The sequence below is a fragment of the Mobula hypostoma genome, chromosome 16, assembly GCF_963921235.1.
Source record: "Mobula hypostoma chromosome 16, sMobHyp1.1, whole genome shotgun sequence".
Taxonomy (NCBI): Eukaryota; Metazoa; Chordata; class Chondrichthyes; order Myliobatiformes; family Myliobatidae; genus Mobula; species Mobula hypostoma.
The window spans coordinates 70,806,111-70,830,415 of record NC_086112.1 but is presented as its reverse complement, the minus strand read 5'-3'; the positions used below and the strand labels follow the sequence as shown (position 1 = coordinate 70,830,415).

Below are 24,305 nucleotides of genomic sequence, written 5' to 3'. Positions count from 1 at the left end.
ATGTGGTATTCAGTGAATGGATTTTAGTAAGGCGTTTAATAAGGTTCCCTATGGTAGACTCATTTGGAATGTCAGGAAGCATGGGATACAGGGAAACTTGGCGATGTGGATACAGAATTGGCCTGCCCAGTGATTGTAGATGGAGCATATTTTGTCTGCAGGTCTGTCTATTGTCCTTGCATGTGTTGTGTACAAATCTAGGCAAATCGAAACACCTTCTCAAAATCACCCAGGCCGGAAGCTTTATTCAGGGTTTTAATGAAAAACAAACTTGTGAAACTGCAGAAAATTAAGTATTAGATTCAATACAGAATCATTGTGCCCCTGAATATACTAATATTATTTTCACAACCGGTGTTAACCAAGGTAATACATACCTGCAACTTTCCATAACTATGCCATGTAGACTAGAGTGAATTTGTGGCACCATGATAGCTCATCCTGCCTTTAGAATACATTTTCTTTGGGATGTATCTATCCTACACCTTCTGAATTGCTCCCAAAAACTCCAGCCATTGCTGCTCTGCCATCATTCCTGCTCGTATCCCTTTCCAATCAGCTTTGGACAGTTCCTCTCCCAAGCCTCTGCAAGTCCCTTTACTCTACTGTAATACCGATACATGTGACTTTAGCTTCTCCTTCTCAAATTGTATGGTGAATTCTATCATATTATGACACTGCCTCATAAGGGTTCCTGTACCTTAAGCTCTCTATTGAATTCCAGTTCATTGCACAACATCCAATCCAGAATAGCTGATCTGTTAGTGGGATCATGAAAAGGGCTCTAAAAAGCCACCTTGCAGGCATTCAACAAATTCTCCCTCTAGGGATACAGCACCAACCAGGTTTTTCCCAATCTACCTGCATATTGGAATCATTCATGACTATTGTAACATTGCCCTTTTGACATGCATTTTCAAGCTCCCATTTTAATTTACAGACCACATCTTTACCAGTTTGGATGTCTGTATATCTCACATCAGGGTAATTTTACCTTAGCTTTATCCATAATGATTCAACTCCTTCCGATCCCGTATCACCAGTTCCTAATGATTTGATTTCATTTTTTACCCCCAGGGCCACCCCACCCCCCTCTGCCTCCCTGCCTGTCCTTTTACTATAATGTGTATCCTTTGGTGCTATACGCCCAACTATGATCTTCTTTCAGCCACGATTCAGTGATGCCCACAAAGTCAATCATTTCAATCTGTAACTGTGCTCCATGTTCACCTTCTTTATTCCGTATACTGCGTGCATTCAAGTACACCTTCAGTCCTGTGTTCATCATCCTTTTCAATTTTGTCCCCCTTTTATGTTGCAACACATCTCATTGGCTGCTAGCAGTTTCACTGCACATGGTTTGTAAACCAACTACCTCATCCCACTCCCCTGCCAAATTAGTTTAAACCTTCCCAAACAGCTCTAGAAAACTTGCCTGCAAGGACATTGGTCCCCCTCGGTGTAATCTGTCCTTTTCATACAGGTCGTACCTTCCCCAGAAGAGATTCCAATGATCCGGAAATCTGAACCTCAACCCCTTGCACCAGTTTCTCAGCCACACATTCTTCTGCCAAATCACGCTGTTCTTATCCTCACTGGCAGCAGCCCAGAGATTACTACTCTGGAGCTCAAGTTTTTCAGGTTGAACAAGCAGGAAAAGCCTAATCACTATAATTTAGCTTGCAATACTGTGACCATTTAGCACCATAATAGCACAAACAAGAAAAAATCTGCAGATGCCAGAAATCCAAAGCAACAGTCACAAAATGCTGGAGGAGCTCAGCAGGCCAGGCAGCATCTATGGAAAACAGTACAGTTGATTTTTCGGGCCGAGACTCTTCGAGAGGAGTGGAGAAAAAAAATGAGAAGTAGATTTAAAAGGTGGGAGAGGGCAGATGAAGTAAAGAGCTGGGAAGTTGATTGGTGAAAGAGATAAGAGGGCTGGAGAAGGGCTGGAGAAGAGAAAGAAAAGAAAGAAAAGGAGAAAGAAAAGAAAAGGGGGGAAGAGCACCAGAGGGAGTCGATGGGCGGGCAAGGAGATAAGGTGAGAGAGCGAAAAGGGAACAGGAAATGGAAATGGAGAAAGGGGGGTGGTTGGGGGTCATTACTGGAAGTTCAAGAAATCAATGTTCATGCCATCAGGTTGGAGGCTACCCAGACAGAATATAAGGTGTTGTTCCTCCAATGACAGTGGAGGAGGCCATGGATTCACATATGAGAATAGGAATGGGAAGTGGAAATAAAATGGGTGGTCACAGGAAGATTCCATTTCTTCTGGTGGATAGAGCGCAGGTGCTTGGCGAAGCGGTCTCCCAAACTACGTCAGGTCTCTCTGATATACAGGAGGCCACACCGGGAGCACCAGACACAGTATATGACCCCAACAGACTCACAGGTGAACCTCTAGTAATGTCTCCTCCTCCACTTCACCATTCTCTATCCCCTTTTCCCTCTTTCATCTTATCACTGCCTGCCCATCATCTCCCTCTGACCTCCCACCCCCTTTTCATTCTTCCATGGCCATCTGTTCTCTTCTCCAGCCCTGTATCTCATTCACCAATTAACTTCCCATCCCTTCCGTCATTCCCCCCCACCCCGGTTTCCCCTATCACCTTCTGTTTCTCTTTCCCTGCCCCCCTTTTAAATCTACTCCTCAGCTTTTTTTCTCCAGTCCTGCCAAAGGGTTTCAGCCTGAAATGTTGACTGTACTTTTTTCTACAGATGATGCTTGGCCTGCTGAGTTCCTCCAGCATTTTATGTCTGTTGCTTGCACCATACTAGACAGTTTTTTATTCTATTTGTGCATTTTGTTAAAATTATCTATAAGTTATAAACAAGAAGAAATCTGCTGATTCTGGAAATCTGAGCAACACGCCCAAGATGCTGGAGGAACTCAGCGGGCCAGGCAGTGTCAAGGGTACAGTCAAAACAGTACAGTCGACGTCTTGGACCAAGACCCTTCTGCAGCCTATAACTTCTGGTAGATTTATGTTTTTGTGAGTGCTACTTATACAATACTGCATGCTGGGGATACGGCTGCAATTAAGTACTTAATTGTACTTGTGCATGACAATAAATTCGACTTTGATTTTGATTTTACAGCCCAGAATCTCTCGCCAGACAACAAAGCAGATGCTGCTGTCAATGGAGAGTAATACAATTGCCTGTTATTGATGGGCTGACATGCTGACTGACTGACATGCTGCTACCGATACCAACCAGCAGGGATGAGGCGGAAAGTGGCCGCAGGCGCTCTCTCCGGCACTGGCCAGCAGAGGGCAGCAGAAGGCTCAGCCCGAGAGCGGCCGACCCTGGAAGGCGGGCTTGGACCGACGGGAGGGAAAGAGTTGCCGGCACGACCTTCCGCGCACCACCTTATCTCTGGAAATTTCTCCCGTTGCCGAGATGCTAAGTATTTTGCGCGCAGTTAACAATGTTCGCTCATTATTCCGTTTGGGTAGAAGGCAGGGAGTCGAGGCTGAGAGGATGCGGCATTGTTACAGCAAGGAAGAGCACGGAGAACTTCACAGTCCCAACTACCGCCTGTACCTGAGTGAGTGACCACGCTGGACCTAACGGCCTGCAACCATCGGCCGCCCTGGTAACCGTCCCCAGCACAGGCCACTGCCCTGGGCAACCGGCCCTAGTAACCGTCCCCAGCAACAGGCCTCTGCCCTGGGCCAGCGGCCCTAGTAACCGTCCCCAGCAACAGGCCACTGCCCCGGGCAACCGTCCCCATCAACGGCCTACTACCCGGGGCCACCGGCCCTAGTAACCATACCCAGCAACAGTCCATCAGCCCGAGTAACCACTTCCAGCAACAGGCCCCCGCCCTGGGCCACCGACCCTAGTAACCATCCCCAGCAACAGGCCACTGCCCCGGGCAACCGGTCCTAGTAACCGTCCCCAGCAACAGGCCACTGCCCCGGGCAACTGGCCCTAGTAACTGTCCCCAGCAACAGGCCACTGCCCCGGGCTAATAGGCCACTGCCCCAGGCAACCGGTCCTAGTAACCGTCCCCAGCAACAGGCCACTGCCCTGGGCAACTGGCCCTAGTAACCATCCCCAGCAACAGGCCTCTGCCCTGGGCCACCAGCCCTAGTAACCGTCCCCAGCAACAGGCCACTGCCCCGGGCAACCGTCCCCATCAACGGCCTACTACCCGGGGCCACCGGCCCTAGTAACCATACCCAGCAACAGTCCATCAGCCCGAGTAACCACTTCCAGCAACAGGCCCCCGCCCTGGGCCACCGACCCTAGTAACCATCCCCAGCAACAGGCCACTGCCCCGGGCAACCGGTCCTAGTAACCGTCCCCAGCAACAGGCCACTGCCCCGGGCAACTGGCCCTAGTAACTGTCCCCAGCAACAGGCCACTGCCCCGGGCTAATAGGCCACTGCCCCAGGCAACCGGTCCTAGTAACCGTCCCCAGCAACAGGCCACTGCCCTGGGCAACTGGCCCTAGTAACCATCCCCAGCAACAGGCCTCTGCCCTGGGCCACCAGCCCTAGTAACCGTCCCCAGCAACAGGCCACTGCCTCGGGCAACCGGCCCTAGTAACCGTCCCCAGCAACGGCCTACTACCCGGGGCCATTGACCCTAGTAACCATACCCAGCAACAGTCCATCAGCCCGAGTAACCACCTCCAGCAACAGGCCCCCCACCCTGGGCCACCGACCCTAGTAACCATCCCCAGCAACAGGCCACTGCCCCCGGGCAACCGGTCCTAGTAACCGTCCCCAGCAACAGGCCACTGCCCTGGGCAACTGGCCCTAGTAACCGTCCCCAGCAACAGGCCACTGCCCCGGGCAACCGTCCCCATCAACGGCCTACTACCCGGGGCCACCGGCCCTAGTAACCATACCCAGCAACAGTCCATCAGCCCGAGTAACCACTTCCAGCAACAGGCCCCCGCCCTGGGCCACCGACCCTAGTAACCATCCCCAGCAACAGGTCACTGCCCCGGGCAACCGGTCCTAGTAACCGTCCCCAGCAACAGGCCACTGCCCCGGGCAACTGGCCCTAGTAACTGTCCCCAGCAACAGGCCACTGCCCCGGGCTAATAGGCCACTGCCCCAGGCAACCGGTCCTAGTAACCGTCCCCAGCAACAGGCCACTGCCCTGGGCAACCGGCCATAGTAACCGCCCCCAGCAACAGGCCACTGCCCTGGGCAACCGTCTCTGGCGACCGTGCGCTGCCTGGTACTACCCTATGCACCAGAGCCTCCCCTGTGCCATAGTGACAGGAAGTTTTTGCCATGGGACTGGTTGGAGTCAGTGCTCAAAATTGCAAGAAACAATTAGATGGACACTTACATCGCCACAGCACATAAAGCTAAGATCCGAGTCCTGGGATGAGTATAGAATGCCCTTGATGGACGGCACAGACATGGTGGGCTGAATGGCCACAGTGTCTAAACTCAAAGAAAAGTTCAATATCATATGCACAAATACACGAATGGGCTTGTGCAATGAAAAACGTAGTTGCAATAATATCACAAGCACCCAGGCCATAAGATATAGAAGCAGAATCAGGCCATTTGGTCCATCGAGTCTGCTCTGCCATTTCATCATGGCTGATCCAATTTTCCTCTCAACCCCAGTCTTCTGCCTTCTCTCCATATCCCTTCATGCCCTGACTAATCAAGAATCTATCAACCTCTGCCTTAAATATCCAATGATTTGGCCTCCACAGCTACCTGTGGCAAGAATTCCATGGATTTACTACTTTCTGGCTAAAGAAGTTCATCCTCATCTCCATTCTAAAAAGATGCCCCTCTATTCTGAGGCCACGTCCTCTGGTCCTAGACTCCCACCATAAGAAACATTCTCTCCACATCCACTCTGTTGAGGCCTTTCACCATTCGATAGGTTTCAATGAGATTTCCCCCCCCCCCACCCATTCTTCTTAATTCCAGTGAGTACTGGCCCAGAGCCATCAAATGCTCCTCATTTGATAAGCTTTTCAATCCCGGAATCATTTTTGTAAACCTTCTTTGAACCCTCTCCAATGTCAGCACATCCTTTCTTAGATAAGGGGCCCAACACTACTCTCAATACTCCGAGGCCTCACCAGTGCTTTATAAAGTCTCAACATTATGCCTTACTGTTATATTCTAGTCCACTTGAAATGAATGCTAACATTGCATTTGCCTTCCTCACCACAGACTCAAGTTAACCTTTAGGGATAAGTGCTTTTCACAACAACATAAACTAAACATAATTTATAGAAACACACATAAAAGTTGCTGGTGAATGCAGCAGGCCAGGCAGCATCTCTAGGAAGAGGTACAGTCGACGTTTCGGGCCGAGGCTCTTCGTACCTCTTCCTAGAGATGCTGCCTGGCCTGCTGCGTTCACCAGCAACTTTTATGTGTGTTGTCTCCCCGAATTGTTCCAGTTTCCCAGTTTGCTCCACACCGACCAAAGTGTCTCCCTGAACTAGTTCCATTTTCCCAGTTTAATCCATAACGACCAAAGTGTCTCACTTAAATGAGTTCCATTTTCCCAGCTTGCTCCATACTGACCAAAGTGTTTCCCTGAATTAGTTCCATTTTCCCAGTTTGATCCATACTGACCAAAGTGTCTCCTTGAACTAGTTCCATTTTCCCAGTTTGCTCCATAACTACCAAAGTGTTTCCCTGAACTAGTTCCATTTTCCCAGTTTGCTCCATAACGACCAAAGTGTTTCCCTGAACTAGTTCCATTTTCCCAGTTTGATCCATAACGACCAAAGTGTCTCCCTGAACTAGGTCCATTTTCCCAGTTTGCTCCATAACGACCGAAGTGTTTCCCTGAACTAGTTCCATTTTCCCAGTTTGCTCCATACTGACCAAAGTGTCTACCTGAACTAGTTCCATTTTCCCAGTTTGATCCATACTGACCAAAGTGTTTCCCTGAACTAGTTCCATTTTCCCAGTTTGATCCATACTGACCAAAGTGTCTCCCTGAACTAGTTCCATTTTCCCAGTTTGATCCATACTGACCAAAGTGTCTCCCTGAACTAGTTCCATTTTCCCAGTTTGCTCCATAACGACCAAAGTGTTTCCCTGAACTAGTTCCATTTTCCCAGTTTGATCCATACTGACCAAAGTGTCTACCTGAACTAGTTCCATTTTCCCAGTTTGATCTATACTGTCTCCCTGATCGACGCAGTTTGGTCCGTACTGCACAAAACCTTTTCTATCCATGAACCTGTTGAAGCTTGTTAATCTGAAACCAACTTTAGATAGGATTGTTGAAGTGTGCCACTAAGTATTTTTTTAAATGGGATGATTTATTCTGTCTCTTTGTTTCTGACCCCGCTGCGCTCTCACCTTGGCAAAATTGTTTTTCATCTTCAGGTTTTACTTGTTACTTAAATTGTATTATATTCATTCGCATTGGGATCTGTAAATTTCGATGAAATGCATAAAACTGAGGATTCCAGATTTGTTAATTAGTTCCCTTTGCTAAGGAATATAAGTTCTTCATAATTACTGTCAGAAGTAATGACAGAAATGGTCTTCATAACCTGACTTGTAAAAATGTATAACCATGATTATTTTCTTCCATTTGCAGAGAACTCTGATGGTAAATACATTTCACCTTTTCATGATATTGCACTATATGATGTGTTTAACAAGGTAAATAGTTCAAGATTGCTTTTGGTATGCTGTAGTGCAAAATCATATAGAAGTTATTTGTTTGACCAAACGTTGATCAACTGTTCAGGCTTCACTGACGGTCTGCATTCACTGATTTTCTGAATTATTTGGTCCAAAACTGGCACCTTTTAAAGTATGAAGCAAATTTTATTGAACATTCTATCAGGTAATTTTTACAGCTACTAAAATAAAATATTTCCTCCCCGGTGTCATAACTCATGTATGTTTTCCACTGGCTATTGTAAGTTAGCATTCTAATTCAGTAAGTCCACTGAATTGTTCTAATTACCTTTGTTGCTACAGCAAGGCAAAATCTCAGAGAGAACTTTGAAGCCAACAATCAGGAGCCCCAATAGATTTTTACTGACAGATGGTAAATGATTCTTTGACATAACTCCTATGTTAGCTGATCTCACCATGGAGAGGATCTTGCTTTAACATCAGGCCATGCCAATGATAATTGTAGAAATGACACATTGCCCTCATGTCAACTGGATTATGTGCTAAAGTCACTGAAATTTGATTTGAGTGCAGTCATTAAAACCTGCAGCAACTTTGTAAATATTTTTGCATTGAAATAAATGTAGATTATTTTGTTGCATTTCCAGCTGCATTCTCATATTTGCTTTGTTCAAAATGGTGGCTCTTATGCTGTAATGCATTTCTGATTTTTTTTGGGAAGTTTTGGCTGAAATTTACTAGGCAAGGAAAGCAGATGCCAGTTTATTGAGTTTCTAAGGTTCTGCAAGGTCTCTAGCGGATTAGATTAAAGCAGAACGTTGAGGAGCATCCTCGCTGGGGGTAAGTAAGGCCCTCCAGAGCAGAGACGGATACAATTTGTCGCCAGCGTTGTTACAGGAGTTACCAGTCAACGTTGAACTCAATGTAAGACTGCCTTAGCAACTGTCCCTAAAGCAGTCCTAGTTGAGGTTGTGGAGGAGGACTTGCAGTAAAAGTATTACAGTAAACTATAAGCAAGGTTCTTACGTTAAGAACAGAACATCAAGATACTACAACAAGGAAATTTTTCTCAAATTGATGAAAGAGAATGTATGACTAAAAACACTGAAAAAAGCTTCAGTAAAAGTTACAAACACAATCCCAGGCAGTCGGTATTTCCTGATGTTAAATACCAGCTGACTGTTACCAATCTGCACTGTAAACCTGGCAGGTTGCACTTCGGTCAGCATTCTCATTCTAACTGACCAGTGAGCTCTCGTTGCCCCTCAACTTGCAGCAGCTCCAGCTCCACACCAGATGGCGCTACAAAGCAATCATACACCAGTTACAAAGCTTGAAGGCTCACTCCCCAGAGAGAGACAAGAGTTTTGTTTCAAGTTCTTGGGTGCAAATTTGTCCTGGTCCAGCCACATGGACACTATGACTAAAAAAACACACCGACACCTCTAGATTCTCAGCGAGCGAAGGAAAGCTGCCATGTACCTGTGAATTCTGAACAATTTTTACAATGCACTATAGAAAGCATCTTATTCGAATGCATCACAGCTTGGAATGGCAACTGATCTATGCAAGACTGTAAGAAGTTGTGAATGTAGCTTATTGGATCACACAGACCACCTTCCCCTCTATTCACTCCACGAACACTTCCCACTGCCTTGGGAAGCAGCTAACATTATCAAGGACCTATCCCACTCTGGTCATTCTCTCTTCTACTGCTGAGTAGAAGATAATGGGAGCACAAAGCACCGGACTCGAGGACAACTTCTGTCCCACTATCTTTAGCAGACCTCTCATATTGCTGAAAGATGAAATTGAGCTGCCAGTCTACCTCTCCATGATCTTTTCACTTTATTTATCAACTTGTCTTCTTCATAGCTGCAACACTGTATCATGCATTTTGTTTTCTTTCTACTGCTTTGATATGGCATGATCTGTCTGGAGTAAAACAAAAGCTTTTCACTGTATCTTGGTGCATGTGACAATAACATCAATGCCATTGATATAACTAATGTTACTTTCATTATGAATCATATCTTGAAATATTGGGCCATTTGTTTCCTGATCACCATTAACATTGTCTCCAATTCCAGCTCCAGGCCATTTGCTGTTTCCACTTTGTCACTCTCCAGCACCCTTGTTTACTTTGGAGTTCAGACAGCGAGCACTCCTGCCCATCCCTGCTTCTTTCCCTCACTGAGGAAATGGACAGAAAGGGAAGTGAGGGGAAAAAGTGGAATATTGAATACTTTCGAATTATGAAACAGACAATCATTGTAACTTAAGAGAACTCATTGGCATAGAAGGTAATTGATAAATTTAACCTGTGTTGTGGAATATGTAGTTTTTGGCTTTCATTTTCTAAATGGATAGAGTTTGGCAAACTGTTGGAAGAGCAGATATTGAAACCTAGTGCATAGGTAGAAAAAAATAATCAAAAGAGCTTATGTCTTATTACTTTTATCCTTAAAGAACTGAAATATAGGGAGGAAAATGTTACACTTCTATCTGTAACATTTTAATGCAACTTATCTAACGAACTGCATCAGTTAGATATTTTGAGCATTGTGCTTCGGGAAAGAGATTTAAAATGATGAAAAGGATGTAAAAGGATATGCATTGGGATACCATTGTTCCAGATAGGAGATATCTGGAATGAATGGGCATCGGTTCAAAATTGGAGGTAAACCATTTAACATTGAAATTGGGGAGTTAATCTTTGACACGGTAGATGGCGCAATTCTCTTCTTTAAATATTCCAGGTGCTAATGGTCATTTCAACTTTTCAAGCTCCAAGATTGTTTGATGTCATTTCCAGTAAGCAAGTGTAAAAGAGAACAAAGTAATTGTTACTCCAGATCTGATGCAATACAAAAAACACAGTAAGATAAAGAATGCAGTTATAAATATAAAAACAGAAAATATCTTATATCCATAGACTGATTGTATGTCCATAAAGTGGTGCAAGTGGTCTGCATAAGGTGACTGATAGGAAGGATAAAGTAGTGGTGGTGAGGAATTCAAAGGGGTGGGTTAGTGGGTGCGGGCGTTGATCAGCCTTACTGCTTGAGGAAAGTAACTATTTTTATCTCCTCTCTAATGGGAGTGGGACAGACCATGATCAGGGTAGGTGAGATTCTTTATGATGTTGCTGGCCTTTTTCTGGCACCTTTCTGTTTATATGTCCTTTATGGTGGGTATTGTGTACCTGTGAAATGTGGGCAGTTTTGACCATCCATTGTAGAGTCTTCCTGTCCACTGCAGTGTAGTTTCCATGCCAGGCAGTGATGCTTTCCACTGCGCATCTGAAGACAGTCATGAGTATTTATGACTGAATTTGACAGTTTTATCCGATGGCTTTATTGGGATGTGGACTAGAGAGGGGTTATGAATTTGAGTTTCAGTCGGTCATGATCTAATTGAGTAGTGGAACAGGCTGAATGACCTCATTTCTGTGTTTTTGTCATTCGTTTATTGGGAAGATTGGAAAATGGAAATGCAATTGTTAAAAGATCATTGAATGTGTGCCCATAAAAAGTCAGCATTAGGGCTGGGATGTAGCTGGGTGAAGTGCCTAGCACCATGCAGCTGAAGCAGCAGTTTAGTTGTATTACTTCCAATTTAATGTACTCCATTTACTGCTCATGATATGGTCTCATGGCCACTGGAGAAACATCAAATGGGTGACCATTTTGAAAAGCATCTCCATTCAGTCTGCAAATGCGAATCCAAATTTCCAGTGCCTATCATTTTAATTCTCCGTTCATTCCTAACCCAACCTGTCTTTCTTTGGCTTGTCACCTTCTCCCTCTTACCCCCATTAATCCAACTTAAGCTCACCGAACACCATCGCATCATCTGACTAAGTATATTTTGCCTTTTTAATTTTAAAATTAGTCTAGGTCATGAGTAGTTTAAATTCCATTTGATTTAATAATTTCTTTGATTGTGATAAAGTAGAACAATGGAGTACGACCAGTGAAGGAGCTGAATCGTTGATAATAATTGTGGAATTTCTCTTTGGAAGGGCACATCCTAGGAAATCCAGAAATTGCTGTCAATTTCATGGAGCACTGATGACAGATATATATATCAGTTTTACAAAAAAAAACTATTATGACATCCAGCCCAGATGTCCGTGGATGCAGAAGTCAGATACAATGATGCAATTCAGTGATATCTCGCCTCACCTCTCCTTATTCTCCATAAACTACTTCTGCTTCAAGAATGGTCCATCATATTAAATCCGCCATCCTGCCCTTTTCCCGTAGCTCTGTATATTGTTCCATTTCAAATATTTAATCAGGTTTGTTTTGAAGGTTACCATTGAATTGTATTCAGCAAACTTTGAGACAGTGAAGTAATGAGAGGTTGTAAGTAAATCTGGCTTCTTGAACCCCTCTACCTGTTTTACCTCACTGATTGTAATTGTGCCTTCCAACGCACAGGTCCAAATTCTGGAATTTTCTCAATACGTAATTCCATTCCTCCACTTCCTTTCTTAGCTTTAAGATACTTCTGTAATTTTAGCTCTTTGATTTTTTTTTGTTTAGCTTTCCTATTGTCCCCTTTTTGACCACTTATCAATCCCACTCCTGATTTTTCACTCCCTCTATCATCCCAACTCCCACTCTCCTCCCTCTCCTATCTCCCACCCTGTTCCCCTAATTTCCATTAATACAGGGTACTTAGAAATAAGGTCATTTTTGTCATCACTTCCACAACATTCAATGTACTGTAGTATATAAATTTGGTCTAGAATTATACCTAAAGGCCATCTTTGCTGTTTTTAAGCCAAATGTGGGATGTTTTGGATGTGTTGGTTAATCAGATAATATCCATTTTTATTTACTTTTGTTGTAGATATTTTAAAGTATCCTGCCATAATGCACCAATCATGAGCCACAATTCTGTAAATTTCAACTTTGATTGTGGCACGGGATGCATAAAATGAAGAAGATTATTGACATTGCTCAAATGCACGGTGAAGAAATGGTGCAGGAGTCAGAGGTTCAGATTTCTGGGTCATTGGGATCTCTTCTGGGGAAGGTGGGATCTGTACAAAGGAGACAGGTTACGCCTGAAGCCAAGGGGGTCCAATATCCTTGTGGGCGGGTTTGTTAGAGCTGTTCAGGAGGGCTTAAACTAATTTGGCAGAGGGATGGGAACTGGAGTGATAGTGCTGAGGATAAGATAGTTGGTTTACAAACAGGGGCAGTGTGTATTTAGACTGCTAGTAAGGAGAAGCTAATCATAGGCAAAATTGCAGTCAACAGGATGAGTTGCAAAACAAAAGGAGAACAAAATTGAAAAGAGTGATGAATACAGGAATATAGAAGGTGTTATATTTGAATGCTCACAGTGTACAGAATAAAGTAAATGGTCTTGTAGCACAGTTACAGATTGGCTGGTATGATGTTAAGGGCATCACTGAGTCGCTGCTAGCAGAAGATTATAGCCGGGAACTTAATGTCCAAGGATACACATGGTATCAAAAGGACAGTCAAGGAGGTGGAGGGTGTGGTGTGGCTCTTCTGGTTTAAAAAAAAAATGAAATCAAATCTTTAGAAAAAGATGACATAGATTTGGAAGGTGTTGAATCATTGTGGGTTGAGTAAAGGAACTGCCAGGGTAAAAGGACCCTGATGGGAGTTATATACAGACCCCCCCCCCCCACCAACAAACAATAGTAAGGATGTGGTCTACAAATTACAATGGGAGATAGAATATGCATACCAAAAGGGCAATGTTACAATAGTCATGGGGGATTTCAATACGCAGGTAAATTGGGAAAATCAGGTTGGTGCTGGGTCCCAAAAGGGGAATTCTCCAGAGTGCCTACAAGATGGCTTTTTAGAGCAGCTCATGGTTGAGCCCACTAGGGGATCAGCTATTCTGGATTGGGTGTTATGTAATAACCAGAATTGATTAGAGAGCTTAAAGTAAAAGAAACCTTGGGGCAAATGATCACAATATAATAGAATTCACCCTCAATTTGAGAATGAGAAGCTAAAGTCAGATATATCAGTACTACAATGGAGTAAAGGGAATTACAGAGGCATGAGAGAGGAGCAAGCCATAACTGATTGGAAGGGCACACTAATGGATGGCAGCGGAGCAGCAATGCCTGGAATTTTTGGAAGCAATTTGGAATGTGCAGGATATATACATCCCAAAGAGAAAGAAGTATTCTAAAGGCAAGAAGACACAAACCTGAACGTGGAGAAGACAAAGGAAATCATTGTGGACTTCAAAAAGGTGCAGGCGAACCATCCTCCTCTGCGAATACATGGCTCCCCACGTAGAGAGAGTTAAGTGCACCAAGTTCCTGGGAGTTCACATCACAGATAACCTTGCTTGGTCCCCTAGTATCACCTCCCTGACCAAGAAGGCATAGCAGTGCCTCCACTTCCTGAGAAGATTGAGGCAAGCAAGGCTTCCCTTACCCACCCCCCCATCTTAATTGCGTTTTACAGTAGCGCTATTCAGAGCGTCCTGACAAGCTACATCTCCATCTGGTATGGTAGCAGTCGAGCATTGGACCAGAAGTCCCTACGAAGGACTATGAGAACAGCTGAGAGGATCATAGGGTCTCCCTACCATCCATCGGGGACATTTATCAGGAACACTGTGTACATAGGGCCCTTAGTGTTATTAAGGATCTCACCCGTCCATTCAATATCCTCTTTGACTTTCTACGATCAGGTGATGCATAAAAACAAGAACAGTCAGGTTGAGAAACAGTTTCTTCTCCCAGGCCATTAGGTTTCTTAACTCCCAGCTGCATGGTATTGGAAGTGTCACTGATTAATCTGTTCCGTACCTTACAATATTTAATATTAATTCATTTTAGTTTGTTACTTATATGTGATTCATCTGTAGATGTTATCGTTACCTTTGTAAGTTATCATGTGTTATGTATGTTATGTGTACTATTGTGCTTTGCAGCCTGGTTTGGAGAAGATGTGGTCACATTTTTATATACATTATATAGATATATATGTTATATACATGTATGACTTGACAACCATGGCTAACAAGAAAAGTCAAAGCCAACATAAAAGCCAGAGAGAACGTGTATATTGGAACAAAAATTAGTGGGAAGTTAGAGGATTGGGAAACTTAGAAACCAACAGAAGGCAACTAAAAAAGTCATTAAGAAGGAAAAGATGGAATATGAAAGTAGGCTAGCCAGTAATATTAAAGACGATACCATAAGTTTCTTCAGCTATATGAAGTGTGAAAGAGAGGCAAGAGTAGATACCAGACTGCTGGAAAATGGTGCTGGAGAGGTAGTAATGGAGATCAAGGACGTGGCGGACAAACTGAATAAGTATTTTGCATCTGTCTTCACTGCAGAGTAAGCTAACAGTATGTAGGAAGTTCAAGAGTGTTTGGGGGCAGAAGTGTGTGAAGTTGCCATTACTAGGGAAAAGATTCTTGGGAAACCAAAAGGTCTGGAGGTAGATAAGTCACGTGGACCAGATAGTGTACATCCCAGGGTTCTGAAAGAGGTGGCTGAAGAGAGTTTGGAAGCATTAGTAGTGATCTTTTAAGAATGAATACATTCTGGAATGGTTCCAGAGGAATGGAAAATTGGAAAAGTCACTCCACTCTTCAAGAAAGGAGAGAAGCAGATAAAAGAAATTATAGGCTAGTTAGTCTGACCTCAGTGGTTGGGAAGGTGTTGGAATGGATTGTTAAGGATGTGGTTTCTTGGAGGCCAATGATAAAATAGGCTGTAATCATCATGCTTTCCTTGAGGGAAAATCTTGCCTGACAAATTTGTTGGAATTCTTTGAAGAAATAATAAGCAGGATAGACAAAGGATATTCGATGGATGTTGTGTACTTGGATTTTCAGAAGGCCTTTGACAAGGTGCCATACAAGAGGCTACTTTACAAGTTAAGGGCCCCTAGTATTACATGAAAGATTCTAGCATGGATAAAGCAGTGGCTGATTGGCAGGATGCAAAAAGTGGGAATAAAGGGAGCCTTTTCTGGTTGGCTACCGGTGACTAGTGGTGTTCTACAGGGGTCTGTGTGGGGACCAATTCTTTTTAAATTATATGTCAATGACTGCGATAACAGAATTGATAGACTTGTGGTTAAGTTTGTGGACAATATGAAAATAGGTGGAGGAGCTGGTAGTTTTGAGGAAATAGAGAGTCTACAGACTTAGATGGATTAGAAAAAGGGCAAAGAAGTGGCAGATGGAATACAGTGTTGGGAAGAGTTTGGTCATGCACTTTGGCAGAAGAAATAAAAGGCTAGACTTTTCTAAATGGAGAGAAAATTCAAAAATCTGAGGTGCAAGGAGATTTGGGAGTCTTTGTGCTGGAATCCCTAAAGGTTAATTTGCAGGTTGAGTCAGTGAGGAAGGCAAATGCAATGTTAGCGTTAATTTCAAGAGAACTAGAATATAAAAGTAAGAATGTAATATTGATATTTTATAGAGCACTGGTGAGGCCTCATTTGGGGTATTGTGAGCAGCCTTGAGCTCCTTATCTAAGAATGGATATATTGACAATTGGAGAGGGTTCAAAGGGGGTTCATGAAAATGATTCTGGCTAGTCATATGAAGAGCGTTTGATAGCTCTGGGCCTCTATTCACTGGAATTCAGAAGAATGGCCTCATTGAAACCTATCAAATGTTGAAATACCCCAGTAGAGTGGATGTGGAGAGGATGCTTCCTTGAGTCTAAGACCAGAAAAGACAGCCTCAGAATAGTGGGCAGCCTTTTAGAACAGAAGTGAGGAAGAAATTCTTAAGCTAGAGAGTTGTGAATTTGTGGAATTCTTTGCCACAGGCAGCTGTGGAGGCCAAGTCATTGGGTATATTTAAGGCAGCGGTTGATAGATTTTTGATTATTCAGGACAAGGATATGGGGCGAAGGCAGGAGAATGGGGCTGACAGGGAATGGATCAGCCATGATGAAATTGCACTGCGGGATCGATGGGCCAAATGACCTAATTCTGCCTCTATGTCTTATGGGCTTATGGTCTTGTATTATATTCTTCATAGGCTCTCTTTAATATGGTTGTGGAAGTACCACGTTGGACAAATGCCAAAATGGAGGTGAGTTATTGTGGGGGACAATCCTCATTCTTAATGCAACAGCTGTTAATGAGTTATATAAACTGTTGTTCATTTCAATAACTCAGGAAGACTCAGTGAGAAAACTGAACCAGTAATGGTGTGTAATAACAGAATTTTGGCAACAGTGTATGTTCCACTATTTTCAAAGAGCAATTAAATGAACCCTTTTACCATTGCCTTGTAAAATTATTCCTTTAAGTACTTTCCTTTTGAAAATTACTGATAAATCTGTTTTACCATTCTTTGAAGTGGTGAGCTCCAAGTCTAAATGGCAAGAGATCAATGGGCTGTGAGATTCAGAGGGATCTGGGTGTCTAATTGAGGGATCTAATTGTGAAAACCTAGTGCAGGTACAGAAAGTAATTTGGAAACCCAGCAGAACGTTATTTTTTATTATGTTCATTGAATGTAAAAATAGAGAAGCAATACTTCAATTACATAAGACATTGGTGAGAACACATCTAGAGGTCTGGCATACAGCATTGATCTCCTTATAAATGGAAATATGTAAAAGTATTAGAAACAGTTCAGAGGAGACCTATAAAACTGATATTTGGTTGTTTTATGAGGAAAGATTGAAGAGGCTAGGATTTTATCTGCTGAAATTTGGAAAAGTGAAAGGCAAATTGATGAAGACTATTTTAATCAATGCTGAGGGATTTTAACATCATAGATTAATAATGTTTTCTCTTGTATCAGAATCTATAAATAAAGGATTTTTAAAAAACAGCTAAATAGCATGCAACCTCTTGTCTCAGACATTTTGAGCCTTTGATACTTTCTTCCTCAGAAAACTTTGGAAGCAGAGTCTTTGAATATTTTTAAGGCAGAGGTAGATAAGTTCTTAATAAGCAAGATTAGATGAGACTACAGAGTTGAAATTATAGTTAGATCAGCCATAATATTGAATGGCAGAGCATTCTCAAGGGGCTGCATTGCCTACTCCAGTTCTAAATTCATATGTCCTGAAGGGTATAAAGGAATTTCTCCTTTTCTTCACCAACTTTCTATGCTCACACACGTTTGTGTTCTTTTCTGCTTCTGTAACAATCATTAGCTTACAATATGAAATTCTCTGTAATAAGTCGATTGAAATAAAATTTTGAAATAGAGGATTTTTTGAAATTAGTAGTTAATGTGGTTTAAAAAGAGTAAAGAGAAAGCCCAAGTAGGCTTACAATTTGCCCCTACCTTTCCTGGGCATCCATTCCTGATGGACTACCTTTATACCATTCTCAACGTCGCAATATGGGAAATCAGGCAACAATTTCCAACAGCAACTTTAGACCAAACATGAAAATTGTGATTTAAGTAATTGACTGGAATGATTGTTGATGACAGACGAAGTGGTTTGTGTATCTCAGAAATTGCTGATCCCCTGGGATTTTCACACGTAACAGTCTCTGGAGTTCATAGAGTGTGGTATGAAAAAACAAAAACCTCCCCTGAGTGGCACTTCTCTGGGTGAAAATGCAAGAGGTCAGAGGCGAATGGCCAGACTGATTCAAGCTGACGGGAATGTGACAGTCACTCAAATAGCCGTAGTGGAGCATCTCTGAATGCACAACAGGTCGAACCTTGAAGTGGTTGGGCTCGAGCAGCAAAAGATCATGAACATACACTCATTAGGTACCTGCTGTATCTAATGAAGTGCCCACAGAATGTATATTGGCCAGGCTACTGGGGAGAACTTGAAGGTTCACGTGATACCACCACTGGGTTTGCTTCCCTCTTTGATACGGTAAGTGTGAGAATATTACACAGAGCTCCCTACACAAAGATTCTTTCAAATGATCATCTAGTTCTTCATTTGACCTTCAAATTTCCCTCTCATGTATTAAAAATGGAAATAATAGACTAACAGCTGTTTCAGAGACAATACTGGAATTGTTCTGGACTGTTCCTCAGTCTACTATTTACGTGAGCATGGGATTTTTCTCAAGAGTTTTTGAGTTTCTTGTGGTGGCCTCTGTTAACATAGTTTTTCATTGGATAATTCAAAGACGTCACAAAATAAGAGTGTGCTGTTTCATAGTATGTTACATGTTGCAGGACATCCATAGCCTCTCTCACTCAATAATACCATTTTGAGATCTAGGCACTCAAAGTCCTGCACACAATGTTAAGCAGAAGAGCAGCTAATCTATTTTAGTGATGTTGGTTAGGAGGCCACTGTTGGCCAGGATTTGGGTAACTTTTTTTAACAAGTACCCTGGGAACTTCTGTCTATCTTGGCAGCTTAAGAGAAAGAATCATAAAAATGGTTAACTAATTTCAGTTTCTTCAGGAGGATTTTTTCTCTCATTGTGCAGCTGTAACATTATATTATGTTTTTTTTCAGATCGCTACAAAATTGCCTCTGAACCCAATCAAACAGGATATTAAAAAAGGAAAAGTACGTTATGTAGCCAATATCTTTCCTCACAAGGGCTATATCTGGAACTATGGAGCATTACCACAGGTGAAGCTTTTGAAACTTAGTTTGCGATAATAGCTTCCATTACTTATTTAAAGTAATTCTGTTTGAGTGCCTTAGAATAAATCCTTCAGCTGGTGTGAAATTGAAGATCAACACATGCTCAGTTTTGACCTTTAAGCATGTGTATTGTAGTTCTCCCAAGCTGTCCCTGGTTAAACACAAGGAATGGGATGGGCGAGTACAGGGGAGAGGGAAACATGGGATCTTTGAGCTTTTGTGCTTGATATTTTTCAGTGATCCTTGGTGTAAGTAATGCTTCCTTTTGTGTTACAGTACTCCTATCGACCATCTGGTCGTAGAATCATAGTCATGGGGTTTAACAGAGAAGAAGGAGGCCTTTCAGTCCAATCAGTACCCACCTTCACTAATCCCATTTGCCTGTGTCGTGGTTTCTCGTTACTTTAATTTGCAAATCAAAGCTGAGACAATCAGAAAGCTAGTAGCTGACTGCCCATCGAGGCTTGTATACAGCATTTTTTATAGCAATTTTCCTATCTTAGCTACATTATCATATCCAGTCGGCCTGTGATTACATATCATCAATATATCCGCTCTCGACTTTCCACTATTGTTTTACTCCCCAACTTAATTATGTTCTAGTTTACATTTTAGACCATATGTCCTCTCATCCCTAACCACAGTTATTTCTTAATTAATCTTGCGTTGACATACTGCCACATATTTCATCACCTTACTCGCCACCGTTATCTTTCTACTTGGTTTCATTTTAGTTCTCTTCATGAATTAATAGTGAACAGGTCAAAAGTCATGGCTACATAGTGAATACCTTCTATTGAGCTAGCAGTGGTTACGTAGTAAATACATAGAAAATACAATGCATTTTCCAATATAATCTGCCCTTTGAGACCCACAGGGTCTCATACAGAGAGAGAGAGAGAGAGGACTGAGAGTCTATGCACAAAAGCTCAATTAAAGCCACGCACTAACTCCCAAATTTGGGTTAAACTATATTTTCCTGCGCTTAGGACTCTAGTGTTCTCTCCCTACCTCCCTAGGCCGCTGAGCCAAAAACCCATCCCTTCGTAACTGAGACAGGGAAAAGGACTCAGGAGCCTTCACAGTCTAATCCCCACATATCTCATCTCTCTCCTGTTGGTCTTGCGTGTCTCGTAGACTGTACAAATGCATCATTGGTGTCTCCTTCTCCATAGGGCTCGACCCAATAATTTCCAGGAGCATCGGAAACCGTTTCATTGCAGCTCGCACTACAAGCGACTTGAGGCATGGAAGAAAACAGCACAGAATGACCGCACAGCTTAGCAATACAATACTGATGGTTACTGCAATCTTGGTCAGCCATGTTCCCCATCCTACTAGTTTACTATTTAGCCAGTCAAAGAACTGGTGTCCAAACCCTGCATTTTGTTTAACTTCCTTTCTTAGATTTTTCAGTTTATTCATTGCTCTGGTAAACGATCCCTCTGGACTAGTGTTATTCGGTATAAAAGTACAGCACCGTTCCCCAAACATTACACAAACCCCTCCTTTCTCTGCCAATAGCCAGTCTAGTACCTGTCTATTTTGCCACGCCACTCTACTGGTTGCATCTAGCTGCTGCCCCAAGGCCTCTAGTGCATCATCAGTGTAGTTAATGAATCTCTGTTGATTATAATATATATAATTTATCCATTCAACATTTTTGCTAATCCCTATTACAGGTATAAGTGCTTCCCAGCCCGCAGCAATCTCACTTCTTGCCTTAAACTTGTTAGGTATACCCCTCGGCTGTCCTATACTGTCGATCCGAATTGTCAGGTCAGGCTCATATTTTCTCTTCCTCTGTTTTAGTGTCTGTTGCCTCGAGGTGTCAAACTGTATTTCAGGGGATACTACAACTTCTTGAATCAGCATAACACGCGTACATGTACCCGCCCAATTAAGGGGAAGCGTGGATCTCAGACCCCCCTCCTGTCCACACAGCCACCAGGTATCTGTTAACGGGATGATCTGGGAGTTCAGTGCACCCTCGGGCAGAAGGGTACCTGTCTGGTATCTTCGGCCTGGGGTTACATCCCAAATCTTAACACAGTTGCCACTGAAATGCCCAACCGAGAAGTCACCCGTCCGCGTGAAACATTCATAACTCAAATGTTCCTGCATTTTAAGCTTTCCCAATGTGGGTGTCTGGCTTCTTTTATTTATAGCCCACGGTCTGCTGTAATTACAGTTACAGGCAAGCTTGTTTTGATCAAACTGCGAGGAAGCCTGGTATAACATACACCAATAAGGGCACATTGGTGTGTTATCAATACATTTCTGATAACGAGGATCCGTCCCGCTACAAATTCCCATACTGCAGGTCTTGACTACACTTGGACACTGCCGCGCACACTGCCCCCTCCGCTCCTTTCGCCATTGCGTGCAGGTGGAGTTATAAGGCATGGGGGCTACGTGTTGCACTGGACTTGCCCTTGAGCATAGATAACAATTCTGTCTCTTCATTATCCCTGCTGTAATTTGCCCATTGGTACCACATGTTCTGGTACCATGGTACGGAGGTAACCATTGTGCTCCTCTTACTCCTTGCTCTCAGGTTTTGTGGGATCCTAACAGTCCCATTCCACATCTGCCAAATTAATGGTCTCCAAATCTGCACAAGGGTATCTGAGTGTATCATCCCGGGGGGCGGGACTGGTCGCCCCCAAGTCGTCCCCATTATCTGAAAGAGTACTACCATCCATAACCCCATCCTTAGGGTCTTCGGGCCTGTCCTCAGGACCAAAAATTTCCCTTATTACTTGGTCAAGTTCCTGCGGGTCAGTGTCAGCTTCTTGTTGCTCTTGTCTGTCCCCTACTGTTTGTTCCTCTTCACCACTTACCTCGGGTGACCCACCTGACTGTACCTGCGGGATTGCTCTAGTGCAGTGATTGAGATGATACCAGGTGGCGCGTCCTTCCACTTGAACTGCGGTGGGTGATGCTCTGGTTACTGTAAAGGGCCCTTCCCTTCTGGGTTCGTTCCACTTTCTTCGAAACGCTCGCACGTAGACCTGATCGCCTGGCTTGATTGGTCCTTCCCCTCGATCGATCTCTGGCTCTTTCTGTTTTTCCTGTGCATAAATAGACTTATGTATCGTAGTTAATTGCCGCATGTATTGTTTTAATTCCAATTCCAGTTGTTCCAAACTAGGCCCTTTATATGGTCCTCTCCACTGGGGCACTGGAATGGGCCTTCCGGTTAGCATTTCATGCGGTGTTAGACACGTCATCCAATTAGTCTGCGTGCGGTAACTCATTAATGCTATCGGTAGTGCATCAACCCAGTTGAGTTTAGTATCTGCACAAATTTTGTTTAGTTTGGTTTTTAAGGTCCCGTTAATTCTTTCCACCATACCCTGAGACTGAGGGTGATACACACATCCAAATCTCTCAGTGCTTGCAGTACTAACTTGACCACTTTTTGGATGAAAGCTGAACCATTGTCTGAGCTAATTTCTGTCGGTATCCCAAACCTTGGGATCACTTCGTTTGTCAGGAATTTCACCACTGTTCCTGCCCCTTGATCTTTCGAAGGTACTGCCTCTACCCATCTGCTGAATCTGTCGATTACCACCAACATGTATCTTTTTCCTCTTACGTTTTTATCGTGTCTACATAGTCAATCACTAGGAGTTTAAATGGCCCTTCAGGTACAGGTATATGACCTATTGGGGTTGTAATTCCTTTCCGAACGTTATTCTGCGCGCATACCTCGCACTGTGAGAATACATGGTCTACTGAAGCCTGTAAATAAGGCGACCAAAATCCATCCTTTTTTATTTTCCTTATTACTTCCCCCCTTGCACAATGATCCATCCCATGTGCTTCTGAAATCAGGATAGTCAGTAAAGGGGTGGGAACTACCAGTAGGCCATCTTCCGTGGTCCATAGGCCTTCTGGGTTCTGTTTGGCCCCCCTTCGTCTCCACGGTGTTTGTTCTGCCAAAGTTGCCTTTCCCTGTATTTCAATTAGGTCCTCTACCATAGGTTCCGGCTCTAGACTTACCTGGGGTGCAATAACAGCGGATGTACACCCAGACGCTTTTCTGGCTGCTTCATCTGCAGCTTGATTTCCCTTTGTTACTGCATCGTTTCCTTTTTTATGTGCCTGGCATTTTACTATAGCCAGTGCTTTAGGTTTCATCAGTGCTTTTATTAGATCTAAAATCTGCTGACAGTGCTGTATGGGATCTCCATTGCTCTTTTTAAAACCTCTCTGTTTCTACACTGCCCCAAACAAATGACACACTCTATGAGCGTATGCTGAATCTGTATAGATATCTACTTTCTCTCCTTCCATCATTTCACACGCTGCTGTCAAAGCTCTGATTTTCGCTAGCTGGGCGGAGCACGGTTGGGGACATGCCTCTATTCTGATGACCTTGAAGTCTGCCTGATCCTGTTGCACGACTGAGAACCCTGCGTGATTCCCATCGTGATCCCTGTAACAAGAGCCATCTACGAACAGGACCTTTTTATCTTCATCCTCTAATGGTTCTGATCATAAATCTGCTCTCAATTTAGCGAATGTCATTGTTTTCCCTACACAATCATGGGGTTCTCCTTCATACCCTAAAGGGACATAATCGGCTGTATTACTGGTGGTGCATCTCTGTGTAGTTATATCTGGAAATGTCAGTAGCATCTGATATGCTGCTATCCTGGCTGGTGTCAACACAAATTTCCCTCTTTCCAGTAATTCTGCTACCTTGTGGTGTGTGTACAGAATCACAGGATAGCCCATGGTTACGAATGATGCCTTTTCATATGCATAGTATAGTGCCGCCAATCCCTGGTAACAAGGTGGGTACCCCTGAGCCACCTCATCCAGTTTCACACTGTAGTATGCTATTGGTTGATTTGCTTTACCTGTGCCAGTCTCCTGCATTGGAACCGCTGGGGCATAACCTTCCTGTCGGTTGGATACGTACAGATGAAAGGCCTTCTCGTAGTCAGGCAAAGCTAATGCTGGGGCTCACTGCAATTCCTGCTTTATAGTATTGAAAGCTGCTTCTGCCTCCTCATTCCACTGTAGATTACTCCTCAAGCTTGTATGTCCTGCTTCCTTCATTATTTTCCTCAGTGGCATTACAATTTCAGCATATTCCCCAATCCAATCTGAAC

General features: G+C 43.4%; 1 protein-coding gene across 1 annotated transcript in view; it reads left to right on the top strand.

The window, feature by feature from the left end:
* The first annotated feature begins 3,281 nt into the window (after positions 1-3,281).
* LOC134357479 (inorganic pyrophosphatase-like) overlaps positions 3,282-24,305 on the top strand; it is an 81,986-nt gene continuing 60,962 nt past the window's right edge. The window contains exons 1-4 of the mRNA XM_063069099.1: positions 3,282-3,553; positions 7,561-7,625; positions 16,629-16,682; positions 19,045-19,164. Of these exons, the coding sequence (XP_062925169.1) occupies positions 3,406-3,553; positions 7,561-7,625; positions 16,629-16,682; positions 19,045-19,164 (387 nt within the window). The 5' untranslated portion in view covers positions 3,282-3,405. The remainder of the gene's footprint in view (positions 3,554-7,560; positions 7,626-16,628; positions 16,683-19,044; positions 19,165-24,305) is intronic.